Raw genomic sequence first — 15,554 nt, forward strand, 5'->3', positions numbered from 1 at the left:
CACATCTCAGGGGCTGTGTCCTTTCTGCTGCACCTCTTTCCTTATCACAGCTCAGGGACATGCCCTTTTTGCTGCAGTTCTCTCCCTATCACATCTCAGGGGTTGTGTCCTTTCTGCTGTAGCTGCCTAACAGCAGATGGCTGCTGGGATTTAAAGGATGGATCTGATCATGTGCATTCACCACAGAGATGTTACCGAACTGTACAGAGAAATAAGGAAAAGGACAAACTGTAGATGGTGTTATACAGATACACTTTATTGAATATCTCAGTTGCTATACTCGATTTTTATTGCATGCCATTACAAACGTATTCAAATACAGGCTTGAAAATGTAAAATATTTTTCATGGGACAACCCATTTAGACAATTTTAACTGAATGGCAGCTGTTGAAAGATCAGTTCATTTCCATCAGATTGTTTAGCAATAGCTCCATGTTGGCCCCAATGACTTGATATTTCTGTAATACAAAATGTGAATTTATTAATAACATTCATTAGAAATGGATTGTGGCTTTGACTTTACAGCAGTATGGTTTTATGTAACACAACGAAACAATAACCGTTAAACTGACATGTATGCACGGCTAGCATATTGGTAGACACTAATATAAGGTGCAGATAAGCTGCTGATTACAGTGCCTGCATTTTATATGCAAAGTATGAGGACATCTCTCGAGTGGAAAATATCCGCAATGTGCGTTCATGTCCTAGGGCAGAGGTGGTGAACCAGAGGGGGGCACTGAGAGCCCTCTCTGTGGGCATGTGGCTCTGTGTGGGCTGTGCGTAAGGTTGCCACCTGTGCACTATTAGTAGTGATGAGCGGCAGGGGCAATATTCGAATTCGCGATATTTCGCGAATATTTGGGCGAATATTCGCCATATATTCGAGAATTCGCGAATTCATGATCTCCAGGCATTATTCTCGCACACATTTTTTTCGCATAAAAAATTCGCATGAACTGGTATTTCACAAAAAGCGAATATTCGCAATTACGAATATATTTTGCGAAATCCGAAATATTCGCAAATTCTCGAAGTGCCGATATTCGCGATTAAAATTCGCAATTCGAATATTCGTGATCGACACTAACTATTAGTAACGAGCCCTTCCATTGTGGAGTGCTCACTAGTACAGCCTTTGTCCCCCTCTTCTGCTTGTGTTAAAAAAATTAATAAATAAAACTCACCTCATCCATTTGACTGCACCGCGGGGAGCACTTGCTACTCACTGGATGCCCAGGACAGAACCTGCGCTCCAGCGTGATGACTGAAAAGAGCAGGACCTGTAGCGTAGGTCTTGTCCTGCGTATCCAGTGAGCAGTGAGTGTTCACCACAGTATGATCAAAGTGAGGTGAGTTTTTATTTTTTATTTTTGCACCAGAGGAGTAGGGAAGGGGGCATTAATACTACTGTGGTCTCTAATGGGGGCATTATTAATACTGGGGGCCACTTATGGAGGAAAATTTTTACTGAGGTATTCATTTTACTGGGGGCCATAAATGGGGGCCTTATTAATACTTGTGGCCACTAATTGGGCATTATTAATACTGGGGTCCACAAATGGGGGTCTTATTAATACTGGGGCCACTAATGGGGGCATTATTAAAACTGGGGGCCACTAATTGGGCATATTAATACAAAGAGGCCTTATTAATACTGATGGTCAATACTGGGGGGCAGTTAATACTAAGGGCCACTAATGTGACATTTTTAATACTAAGGGGTGCCAATGGGGGCATTAATTTTACTGGGGCCTGCACCCCCACAGTTTAACTTGGCTAATATTTTTCATTATTCAGGTTAAATTGCCTTGTTGGCACTTTGTGATAAGTGGGTTTTGGGTTGCAGTTTGCCATCACTAGGGGTACTACTAGATATCAGTGCATTCATGTCCTAGGGGCACTACTATATGGCTTTTGGCCTGTGATCAATTCTATCTGGTTTATACAACTGTATAGGCACTCTGTTGAGACAGTCAATTACTGCTCGGTGACTAAAGGACTATGGCACTATATTATGGGTATCTGAGATGTATCCTGGGAACTTCACCATTGTTCTAACTCAAGTAACTTATTAAAACAGGTTCTCTGGTTATAATGATTTTAAGGAAGTGCCCAGCCTGCTAAGACAGAAGATTCATACTTACCTGCTCCATGTGTGGAGGACAGGAGCAGCGTGGAGCAGGTAAGTATGAATCGTCTGTTGCAGAAGGAAGACTATAATTGGAAACCCCTTTCAAAGATCATCTCTCCTGACCTGTTGTTGTGGAATCATATATCTATATATCTAGTATCAAATGTATACTTGCTTGTATTATATCTAACAGTTTGCTTAACAAACAAGATGGCCCCTGAAGTAGCAGCCAGCTCCCTTAATAATCCCTTACTAAACACTTTATGATATTGAAATTGCTGACATAGTGCTGACATTGCTAAAGTATGGAGTGATAATGTGATACCTTGTCATGGGACTTAGTAATGTGACAATTAGATCATCAAATTAGCCGAGTCATAAAGTTCCTCTTTTTTGCTATAAAATATCATGTAATCTCAATAAACGCAGCATCTTGCATTGACTGACTTCTCTGTGACAGTCTGTGTGTGATCTCTTTCAAGGCGTACGTATGCCAATTATTTTATATCATTCGGAGCAATACATCAACAATACATCACTGACTATTGGAGTCAGATCCAGAACCATATCAGTTGGCGCCAAACGACGTGGGGCCTGAGGATTGGACCTCCTGCTGGCGTACCCCCAGAGACTGGACCCAGAGAGACAAGCCAACGGACACCGGGACCGCGGCCCGTAATAAGAGGTGAGAAAATATATTCATCTTACCTATTCTGTGTCCCTTGGCTTAGTCTATCCATATTTGTTCTAGGGAGGGGTGCACCGACAGTGAGGCATCCTCAGGGGCATGAAAGTAAGAACCCCATTGTATTGATAAGCTTGATGTATTGTGTTTTATTATTTTTTTGTGTATGGTTGGTTTCTCTGGTCTCTGGGAGAAAGGAGAGGCATAGACTGACAGAACAATAGAAGTCTCCTAAAGTGCCTACATTGAGGGGTAACCCTGGTGTGTAACCCCAAGAAATAGTAGAAGGGAAGGAGACGGCTTGCTGATAACCCAGTGGTGTGTTAATCTCAAGCTCAAGGTGTTTGTTTGTCAGTGTCTGTGCTAATCCAACTATCAGAGACAGAAAGTGTTGAAGGCTCCAGAAAGTGTTGAAGGCTCCAGAACGTGTTGTTTTGAAAAGATGGGTAACCGAAATAGTGTCCCGAAGGGCTATTGTTCACCTGAACAGTACGTGGCGGACCGGAGAGGAAAAGGTTATGTCAAAGGACTAAGCAAGTTAGAAAAGAATTATGGTATTGCAAAAGGAGGTGTGTTGTGTTCTGCTGTGTGGCAGACATTGTTGACTGAGAAAAGAGGCAAATTGAATGATGATAAGTTGATAGATACAGTCAGGATATGGCTGGACTGTAGCAAAGAATTTGAACAGACAAAAGGAGAAGCAATGTTTGATGAAAAATCAGGACTCCATTACTATCGGCCTGGCCCAGTCTTAGTACAGGAACAGCCACCGCCCTATAACAGTGGCGCAGCTGAAAGAAAAAGGGGAAGTTGGACTTGTACACATTGTGGTCAGCAGAACCCTGCCCCCCGTGATACGTGCTTAGCCTGTGGTGCTCCACGCCCACATAATCATGCTCTTTTAGCCCCCCAGCACGTCTCACCAGTCCCAGCAGTGACGCCATCTTGTCCTCAGCCAACGCCCAAGGCTGGACTTGTAATCTCCCCAAACCCTGCTCTTTCTGTCATGCCACAAGTCACTGCTATATACCCACTTGTAAATCCTGACGGCACCTACATGCTACCCAGTCAGCCCATAGCTCCAGCTCATATAATGGTAGGAGGAAGTGGTGCTGTAGATCAGGAAGATGAGGATGGGGAGAAACAAAAGGAAGATGCAGGGGAAGACTCACAGCAGACAGTGGACTATGCACCTGGTACTGCAGTACACTCCCCCCTCCCACGCCTCCAGAGAGTACTGCAAACCTTTCTGGGACTCATTTCATACTGTAGACCATGGATCCCTGATGCATCCGTTCTAATGCAGCCACTATTTGATTGCATACCCCGTATTGCTACTGTTCCTTTCCAAATGACTGCAGAAGCCATAAAAGCATTCCAATCTCTCAAACAAATCATTGTCACTGCCCCAGCTCTTGGCATCCCTAACTATCAGCTTCCCTTTCGCCTTTATGTCATGGAACGTCAGGGTCATGCCACTGGAGTTCTCACCCAGAGCCATGGGGGTCGTAGTAGACCTCTAGGCTACTTCTCAAAACGTCTAGACCCTGTAGCCAGAGCCACCCCTTCCTGTGTCAGGGCCGTTCATGCTGCTAGTTCTCTCCTGAACGCTACAGCTGACATCGTCCTGGGACACCCACTCACCATCATGGCTCCCCATGACATCTCAGCTATCCTGCAACAAACACAACCTAAACACCTCACTGCACAACGCCACCTCAGGCTCCAGTGTAGCCTGCTTCTGCCAGATAATGTCACCATCCAGAGATGCCACATCCTCAATCCTGCTGCACTCCTTCCTCTCCCAAGGGGGGAGTGTACTGCAGATGGAGATTCTGCAGATTTTATTGATCTACGTGCTGAAGAAGATCTTCAGGAAGAAGAACTATGGGCCTCAACCGACTCTCTTTACAAAGAACAAGAACATGATTGCATTACAATGATGGAAGCTGAAGTAGGAACTCCACCATCAATACAGGATACTCCTTTGCAAAACCCACACTGGACACTCTTTGTAGACGGTTCAAGGTATACCGATGACAAAGGGAAATTCCATACAGGCATGGCAGTTACTAGTGAGTATGAAGTACTGTGTGCAAGGCAATTGCGCCCAGACCAGTCAGCACAAGAGGCTGAACTCATAGCCCTTACTGAGGCCTGCCTCATAGCAAAAGACTCCACTGCTAACATCTACACAGACTCCAGATATGCTTTTGGAGTAGTTCATGATTTCGGAATAATATGGAAGGCCAGAGATTACATTACAGCAGCAGGAACCCCAATTAAACATGCTTTAGCAGTGGAGGCTTTGATGACTGCAGTACTCCTGCCCACCAAAGTAGCAGTAATCAAAGTAAAGGCACATACCCGTGCTGACACACCAGAAGCCAAAGGAAATGCATTGGCGGACCAAGCAGCCAAACAGGCAGCAATGGAAGAGGAAAGAGCACAGCCAGATAAAATCATGTTAGCACAACCGGATGTCAAGCAACAAGAAATATCATGGGATCTACTGAAACAGATGCAGAAGCAAGCCACCCGCTCAGAAAAGGAAACCTGGTTAAAGGAGTCAGCCCTGGAAAAAGAATCCGGACTTTGGACACAAGGGAAGAAAGTGTGCTTGCCTAGAGCACTCTATCCTGTAATAGCCTCTGTGGCCCATGGGCCCACTCATCAATCTAAGACAATAATGAAAGAGCTCATCGATAAAATATGGGTAGCCCCAGGAATCACTCCTGTACTAGTGAAATATGTCCAGTCATGTTTAATCTGTGCCCAATGCAATCCAGGTAGGACTGAGCCCACGCCCAAAAAATGTCTCCCAAAAGCCTTATACCCCTTCCAGAGGATCCAGATTGATCATATCCAGATGCCAATGTGCCAAGGGTTTCAATACGTGTTAGTAGTGGTAGACATGTTCTCTGGGTGGCCAGAAGCCTACCCCGTCAGGAATCAGACAGCAACAACTACTGCTAAAAAATTGATACAGGAAACTGTCTGTAGGTACGGGGTACCTGAGGTCATTGAGAGTGATCAGGGCCCAGCATTCACTGCTAACCTAACCCAAGAGGTCTGGAAGATGGTAGGGTCACACCTGGCATTCCACACCCCTTACAGACCCCAAAGTAGCGGCAAAGTCGAGAGACTGAATGGGGTATTAAAGTCAAAAATGCTGAAAATGACTAGGGAAACAGGGCTCAATTGGGTTCAGTGTTTACCAATAGCACTCTTTGCAGTCAGACACACTCCCAAACCTCCCCATAAGCTGACTCCACATGAGATATTGTTTAGATCGGGACCCCGGATGGGGCTGTACTTCCCTCAACAGTTGCAAATGCATTATGAATCTGTTGCAAAGTATTGATAGCTTTGAGCAAACAGTTGTCTAACATCCATGTACAAGTCTTTTCTTCCATTCCAGATCCTGACTCCCTAGAAGGCAGCCACACTCTGAAACCAGGAGAGTGGGTAGTGGTCAAGAAACACGTCAGAAGTACCCTAGAACCACGCTTCGAGGGGCCTTACCAAGTACTACTGACCACTCCAACTTCTGTAAAGCTCGAAGGGAGATCCACCTGGATCCACGCCTCTCACTGCAAAAGGATAAGGAACCCGCCAGATTCAGAAATAACAAAATGATTTTCTTTTATCTGCTAGCACCAGTGCATACATTCCTCCCCCGGCGGAAATGGATGATGACGGGTGGGACAATAAGTTTGTCAAACATCATCAAGTGTTGTATAAAAGCTTCCCTAATAGTAGTAGCATGGGATGGGTCCCCATGGCTAATGATAAACAGAACAGGACCCTCAGCTCAGAATAGCAATATGCCCTGGAATGACTATATGTGGAGCAATGTATCCTGCTTCCCAAATTGGACCCACTGTTACTGCCTACAGGTACAAACCCATGGTATGGTTTTCAGTTCCCATAACAGATCAGGCTGTAATGATTCCAACCCAGACAGTCCAGTACAGTGCATTGGTATATATGCTGAAGCAAGTGGTGATCTGGCCTGCGCCCGGCGCAGTGTAAAGGACTTGACAATAGGGATGACTAGTGAAACCACAGAGGGTCAAGAAAAGGGTCAAAAACTGGCAGAAGGTATCAAACTAGCCCACTTAATCACTCGTTTGTTCAATAGCACAGTGGTTTCGGTCCCAAAAAATATATACCTAGTATGTGGACACAGGGCATATAAATGGCTCCCTTCGGATTTCAAAGGTTTATGTACAATTGCTAGGCTCACACCAGCCACTTTTACACTGCCTCATGGAAAATTAAATGTCAATGCTATCCCCAAACACACCTTATATAAAAGAGCCGCAGATAACATTCCTAGACCAAATGGAAAACCCCATCTTGTGGAAATGAGTGGTGCCAACAAGTTCTTTAGTACTCTATTAATCTATCCTATGCTTACACAAACATATGACAAGCTAGTAATGGCTACCGACTACTTGGATGATCAGATTTGGGAAATTATGAAACTGATGAATACATCTAATGTTGTCCAGAATCAGCTCATCATAGTCACTAATCAACACACTTTAGTATTAGACTACTTGACTGCAAAGGATGGAGGTATGTGTCAGGTAGTAGGTACTGCATGCTGCCATTATATCGATCCACAAGGTAATCTACAAGTAAAAGCTGGTTTGGAAAAGATGAGTGAGATACGTGATGAATGGCTAGAGTCTCACAGTGCAGATAAGTCAACATGGTGGTCTGACACTTTCTCATTCCTTAATCCCAGTAACTGGTTCAAGGGAATTAGTGGATGGACGATGGGAATAATTCAGGGAATATTACAGATAGCCCTAATATTGATGGTAATCTACATATTTATCAAATTTGTTGTTTCCTGCATTAACCGTATCACCAACAGAAAGAAGCCTGCTGAAGAAGCCATACTACTTCTCTATGAACAAATGGCTAGCACCGCAATAGATGTGGATGTCGTCCCTGCATTCCCGACACCCCCTACATTCCCGACACCCCCGCCTTCTCCAACTCCCGCGGATGAAGCTCCTCCACCCAAGCCTGAAGATCCAAGAGATGATGAAAATTAGGGACAAATGAATCCCAGGGTATTACCAGAAGTCCGCTCAATCGGGAACTTATTCACAAGGGATAGGTTGTCGCCACTGTGGGTGAAGAGGATACGAATGGTATGCCAGGGGATTCGCTAGGTTTAGGGAAAGTCTACAATCAAGTCTACAAGGGGGGACTGTTGTGGAATCATATATCTATATATCTAGTATCAAATGTATACTTGCTTGTATTATATCTAACAGTTTGCTTAACAAACAAGATGGCCCCTGAAGTAGCAGCCAGCTCCCTTAATAATCCCTTACTAAACACTTTATGATATTGAAATTGCTGACATAGTGCTGACATTGCTAAAGTATGGAGTGATAATGTGATACCTTGTCATGGGACTTAGTAATGTGACAATTAGATCATCAAATTAGCCGAGTCATAAAGTTCCTCTTTTTTGCTATAAAATATCATGTAATCTCAATAAACGCAGCATCTTGCATTGACTGACTTCTCTGTGACAGTCTGTGTGTGATCTCTTTCAAGGCGTACGTATGCCAATTATTTTATATCATTCGGAGCAATACATCAACAATACATCACTGACTATTGGAGTCAGATCCAGAACCATATCACTGTCTCTTTTCATATAGATTTATTTATTCCACATGAGATAACAGTTCTGGAGCATATTATTTTTGAGATCTTTGCTATGCCATTCCTCTCTTATTCTTCCTGAAACTTTTTGAATAGATTGAAAAATGTGTGTTACCATTCCCCTTGTCCAAAAATTGGGTCCCTGCACAGTCACCACTGATTGGACCGTGTCAGAGTGTGAAGGAACACCACTAAATAAATGGTAATACCCAGCTGTCAGTTTATTCATAAGCTACTAGTAATTATTTACTAAACCAGATCAGGTCTTCTGTAAGTATCAACGCCTATCTTTTACTAAAGGGGACCTTAATACATGTAGGGGAAATGTATCACTTGCAGTAGTTTTGGTGTCAGTTTTAAGTCTGTTTTGCTTTGTAAGGTGGAGCCACATTTATAAAATTGCACACAATAATAATAATATATTTGCAGCAAGTCCAATGTAATGTATGCATATATCTGCAAACGTTGCCTAGAGTGGAGATGGAGCTTTTTAAAAATTCATCATAAGTGAGACTTAGGCCTCGACCATATCCGTTTTTGTCCGGAAATCACAGATCTGCAAAACACAGATAACAGCCATGGACCATGCACCAAATGTGCAGGCATCAGTTCCAACTTTTTTGCACCATAATGCTGGTGTAGAAGATTTGATTAAAAAAATAATAAAAAATATAGTTTATAGGAAATCTACTGTACATTATGATTGGTAATATATCCTTTCAGCTCATCAAGTCTTAGAACATTTCAGTTCTTTATGGTCATGGCTGAAGAATGACCACCCAGAATGAATTCCTCTGAACTCAAACTGACCAAGAATTATCTAGTTAACATACCAGCTACCAATTACATAAAATATGAAATGCTCCATATTTTTCAGATATAATGTTAATGTGCTAGTTTATAAATTCACATACCACGATACCATTTTTGAATATGAAAGTTACTGGTACACTGTTAATCTCAAATTCATCCATCAGATCCTAAAGATGATAAAATAAAACACAGTTTAAGAGAAAAGCCTCCAGTTTATTTCCAGCATATCCAACCTCACACTTAGGGCTCATGCGCATGACCATACGCCCTCTGAGACATACGGTCCGTGAGCGGGCCATATGTCCTGGAGCAGCATACATCGTGCGCACGGGAGCCAACAGCATCAAAAGTTACTATGATACTGTGCGCTTTGGGCCACTCATGGGACTTTTGTCCTGCACTCATATGATCATATGAGTGCAGGACACTAGTCCTGCAGGCGGCCTGATGCACACAGTATCATAGTAACTTTTGATGCTGTGCGCTATGTATGCCGCTCCAGGGACATATGGCCCGCTCACGGGCCGTAAGTCTCGGTGGGCATACGGTCGAGTACATGAGCCCTTATTCAGGCCAGAGTTTCCATGACTGATTTTCAGTTCCACCATTAAAGGGAGTCTATCAGCAGGATGTTGCCTATCAAACCAAATGTATTGACTGGTAGGGCTTAAAGAGACTATTAAAAGGGTTTGTGTCACTTCAGCAAATGACATTTATCATTTATCATGTAGAGAAAGTTAGTACAAGCCACTGACTAATGTATTGTGACTGCCCATATTTAAAGATGAGCAAAGTTTTGAAAAATTCAATTCGGCAGATTCACCGAAAGTTCGACAAGAAATTATATTTGTTACAAATTAATTTGGCATGGATTGTTATAAATCAGGTATACTCAGGTCAATCTGCCTAAAAGTGACAGGCCTGTAATAATGATGCACAGTGCTGTAACTCTACAGCTAAGGGTTCTTTCACATATGTGTTTATGCTGGGCAGTTTACAATACAATACAATACAAACGGCTGTATCTGTTCAGAACAAATCCAGTTGTATTACATATATATCGAAAATGAAGAAACCAGATCCAGCACTAAAACCATTGTAAGTCAATGGGCGTCGGATCCGTATCTGAAAATGCAGGAAAACGCATATGTGAATGTAGCCTAACAGAATGGATTAGCTGTGAATATTGGTGCACTGCACACTTCTGTACACGGTGATAAATTAAACCTGCCTGTAATACTGACGGCACAGTAACTCTACAGCTAACAGAATGGATTAGCTATGACTCTTGGTGCACTACACAGTTATGTACACTGCAATAAATTGTAGCAGAGTCTGTAGTTCCGTAGTCCCCTATGCTTCCCCTGCAGTCTCCCTGCACTCTCTCTTCAATATTGTTCTACACTCTCTGTTAACAGTTTTTAGCAACACTGTCCATAGTGCATGAGCGTCTTGTCACATCTCTCCCTATGCTCAGCTCACAGAAAATGGGGGCAACCATGCAGGATCAGGGTTTTATAGAGCTCTGCCTATCTGTGACCTCACAGGGGGATGACTACCTGCTTGGCATTATGGGTGATCCTGCATTCTTGGGCTTGTCTCCTCTACATTTACTTTCACTTTCTAACATACGCAGCCGACATTTTATAAAAACTGATTCACGACCACAAAGCACAAGGAAATTCGGATTAGTTTAGAATTGACATTTTCCTAAACTTACCAAATTCCACTTCGGATGCTTCGCTCAATTACCCATTTTGTCTCCATTGCCTTGATTTCCATCACATTATAGTGTACACTGCTTGTGTCCAGAGGTTGCAGTCACCACTGCAGAGAAGATATGAGGTGGCTGGGATGGGAGATGCCGCACATTCGTGCCTAGTCATGGTTCCGGCCACTGGAGAGACTAGCACTTTTTCTAATAGTGTGCAAGCACAGCAACTGCTGCTTGATTACAAGTAGTGTTGAGCAAATCGAAGCATCCAAACTGGAATTTGATCCGAAATGTAGGAAAATTTGATTCACACCTAATCCAAATTTCCTCGCTCTTCGTGATAACAAATCGATTTTCTCCTAAAATGGCGGCTACACGTGTTACAAGGTGAAATTAAGAAGCCAAGAAAAGTGAGATCACCCATAATGGCGTGCAGACAACCACTCAGCAGCTATCCAGCTCCTGTGATGTCACAGCCCTTTAAAAGCCTCATCCCGTGTGGTCTCTGCCATTTCACTGTGAGCTGAGCATAGGAAGAGATGTGGCAAGCACTAGGGACAGTGATTGAGAAAGCCTTTAACTGTAAAATGCTGGATAGGGACAGTGCAGGGACAGCATAGGGAGATCATAGAGAGATTTTGAAACCCTATAGGGAGCGTGCAGGGACTCATTTGAACAGTGTCCCCCTTGGTTTATAGATAATCAATTCTATTATGCCCAGATTCCCTAATTGGGGTGAAAAAGCAGTCTAAGACTGCTGCTATTGGGGTGTCCAAATTGTTTTATAGATCAGTCATTCTAAAATGCCTTAATTCTCTAATTGGGGTAAAAAGCGGCCTAATGCTACTGCTATTAGGCTGTCCACATTGTTTTATAGATAAGTCATTCTAAAATGCCTTAATTCTCTAATTGGGGTAAAAAGCGGCCTAATGCTACTGCTATTGGGCTGTCCACATTGTTTTATAAATAAGTAATTTACTATATTTGGATATTTGTTTTTGCTGTCTATTGTTAGGCCTCATGCACACGACCGTTGTGTGCATCCGTGGCCGTTGTGCCGTTTTCCGTTTTTTTTCGCGGACCCATTGACTTTCAATGGGTCCGTGGAAAAATCGGAAAATGCACCGTTTTGCAGCCGAGGCCGTGATCCGTGTATCCTGTCCGTCAAAAAAATATTACCTGTCCTATTTTTTTGACGGACAACGGTTCACGGACCCATTCAAGTCAATGGGTCCGTGAAAGAACACGGATGCACACAAGATTGGCATCCGTGTCCGTGATCCGTGGCCGTAGGTTGCTTTCATACAGACGGATCCGAAGATCCGTCTGCATAAAAGCTTTTTCTGATCTAAGTTTTCACTCCGTGAAAACTCATTTCCGACAGTATATTCTAACACAGAAGCGTTCCCATGGTGATGGGGACGCTTCTAGTTAGAATACACTGCAAACTTGGTACAAGACTGCCCCCTGCTGCCTGGCAGCACCCGATCTCTTACAGGGGGATATGATAGCACAATTAACCCCTTCAGGTGCGGCATCATATCCCCCTGTAAGAGATCAGGGCTGCCAGGCAGCAGGGGGCAGACCCCCCCCCCTCCCCAGTTTGAATATCAGTGGTGGCATAGTGTGCCAACCACCATCGGCCCCCCTCCCTCCCTCTATTGTATTAAATCGTTGGTGGCACAGTGTGCCAACCACCATCGCCCCCCCCCCCCCCTCTATAGCAGTAACATTGGTGGCAGTGTGCGGTCTCAACAGTAGAAGATTCATACTTACCTGCTTCTTGCTGCTGCGATGTCTGTGTCCGGCCGGGAGCTCCTCCTACTGGTAAGTGACAGTTCTTTAGCAATGCGCCGCACAGACCTTTCACTTACCAGTAGGAGGAGCTCCCGGCCGGACACAGACGTCGCAGCAGCAAGAAGCAGGTAAGTATGAATCTTCTACTGTTGAGACCGCGCACTGCCACCAATGTTACTGCTATAGAGGGAGGGAGGGGGGGGCGATGGTGGTTGGCACACTGTGCCACCAACGATTTAATACAATAGAGGGAGGGAGGGGGGCCGATGGTGGTTGGCACACTGTGCCACCAACGATTTAATACAATAGAGGGAGGGAGGGGGGGGCACACTGTGCCACCAACGATATTCAAACTGGGGAGGGGGGGGGGCTGCCCCCTGCTGCCTGGCAGCCCTTATCTCTTACAGGGGAATATGATAGTACAATTAACCCCTTTAGGTGCCGCACTTAAAGGGGTTAATTGTGCTATCATATCCCCCAGTAAGAGATCGGGTGCTGCCAGGCAGCAGGGGGCAGTCTTGTACAAAGTTTGTAGTGTATTCTAACCTGAAGCGTCCCCATCACCATGGGAACGCCTCTGTGTTAGAATATACTGTCGGATTTGAGGTTCACAAAGTAGCTCATATCTGACAGTATATTCTAACATAGAGGCGTTCCCATGGTGATGGGGACGCTTCAAGTTAAAATACACCATCGGATTGGAGAAAACTCCAATCCGATGGTATAAAAGAACTCCAGACTTTACATTGAAAGTCAATGGGGACGGATCCGTTTGAAATGGCACCATATTGTGTCAACATCAAACGGATCCGTCCCCATTGACTTGCATTGTAATTCAGGACGGATCCGTTTGGCTCCGTGGATCCTCCAAAAATCAAGGAAGACCCACGGACGAAAAAACGGTCACGGATCACGGACCCACGGACCCCGTTTTTGCGGGCCGTGAAAAAAAACGGTCGTGTGCATGAGGCCTTACAGTTATTTTGATTTCCAAATTGCTTTATTGATAAGAAGTTCTATAACACCTTGATTCTCTAATTGGGGTCAAAAAGTAGTTATTTGGGTGTCTACTTTGTTTTATAGATAAGTAATTCTATAACGCAACGATTTTCTAATTAGGATGAAAAAGCAGTATAAGGCCTCATGCACATAAATGTATTTTGTTTCTGTATCCGTTCCATTTTTTTTGCGGATAGGATGCAGACCCATTAATTTCAATGGGTCCACAAAAAATGCGGACAGCACACTGTGTGCTGTCCGCATCAGTATGTCCATTCCATAGCATCGCAAAAAAAAATAGAACATGTCCTATTCTTGTCAGTTTTAGGCATTGTTACAATGGATCCGCAAAAAAAACAAAAACGGATGTCATCCTTTTTTTTGCGGATCCGCAATTTGCGGACCGCAAAACACATACCTTCGTGTGCATGTAGCCTAAGACTGCTGCTATTGGGGTGTCCACATTGTTTTATATATACAGTCAGGTCCATAAATATTGGGACATCGACAAAATTCTAACATTTTTGGCTCTATACACCATCACAATGGATTTGGAATGAAAAGAAACAAGATGTGCTTTAACTGCAGACTGTCAGCTTTAATTTGAGGGTATTTACATCGAAATCAGGTGAACGGTGTAGGAATTACAACAGTTTGCATATGTGCCTCCCACTTGTTAAGGGACCAAAAGTAATGGGACAATTGGCTTCTCAGCTGTTCCATGGCCAGGTGTGTGTTATTCCCTCATTATCCAAATTACAATGAGCAGATAAGTCCAGAGTTCATTTCAACTGTGCTATTTGCATTTGGAATCTGTTGCTGTCAACTCTCAAGATGAGATCCAAAGAGCTGTTGCTGTCAGTGAAGCAAGCCATCATTAGGCTGAAAAAACACAACAAACCCATCAAAGAGATATCAAAAACATTCGGCATGGCGAAAACAACTGTTTGGAGCATTATTAAAAAGAAGGAACGCATCGGTGAGCTCAGCAACACCAAAAGACCCGGAAGACCACAGAAAACAACTGTGGTGGATGACCGAAGAATTCTTTCCCTGGTGAAGAAAACACCCTTCACAACAGTTGGCCCGATCAAAAACACTCTCTAGGAGGTAGGTATATGTGTGTCAAAGTCAACAATCAAGAGAAGACTTCACCAGAGTGAATACAGAGGGTTCACCACAAGATGTAAACCATTGGTGAGCCTCAACAACCGTAAGGCCAGATTAGAGTTTGCCAAACAACATCTAAAAAAGCCTTCACAGTTCTGGAACAGCATCCTATGGACAGATGAGACCAAGAGCAACTTGTACCAGAGTGATGGGAAGAGAAGAGTATGGAGAAGGAAAGAAACTGCTCATGATCCTAAGCATACCACCTCATCAGTGAAGCATGGTGGTGGTAGTGTCATGGCGTGGGCATGTATGGCTGCCAATGGAACTGGTTCTCTTGTGTATTTATTGATGATGTGACTGCTGACAAAAGCAGCAGGATGAATTCTGAAGTGTTTCGGGCAATATTTTCTGCTCATATTCAGCCAAATGCTTCAGAACTCATTGGATGGCGCTTCACAGTGCAGATGGACAATGACCCAAAGCATACTGCAAAAGCAACCAAAAAGTTTTTTTAAGGGAAAGAAGTGGAATGTTATGCAATGGCCAAGTCAATCACCTGACCTGAATCCGATTGAGCATGTATTTCAATTTCTGAAGACAA

General features: G+C 43.7%; 1 protein-coding gene across 1 annotated transcript in view; it reads right to left on the minus strand.

The window, feature by feature from the left end:
- Positions 1–233: 233 nt before the first annotated feature.
- The window catches only part of LOC122932137 (thioredoxin-like), a 56,738-nt gene continuing 41,417 nt past the window's right edge, over positions 234–15,554 (minus strand). The window contains exons 4-5 of the mRNA XM_044286388.1: positions 9,432–9,497; positions 234–459 (exon numbers count right to left, since the gene is read on the minus strand). Coding sequence (XP_044142323.1) covers positions 397–459; positions 9,432–9,497 — 129 coding nt within the window. The 3' untranslated portion in view covers positions 234–396. The remainder of the gene's footprint in view (positions 460–9,431; positions 9,498–15,554) is intronic.

This window comes from Bufo gargarizans, chromosome 1 (assembly GCF_014858855.1).
Source record: "Bufo gargarizans isolate SCDJY-AF-19 chromosome 1, ASM1485885v1, whole genome shotgun sequence".
Taxonomy (NCBI): Eukaryota; Metazoa; Chordata; class Amphibia; order Anura; family Bufonidae; genus Bufo; species Bufo gargarizans.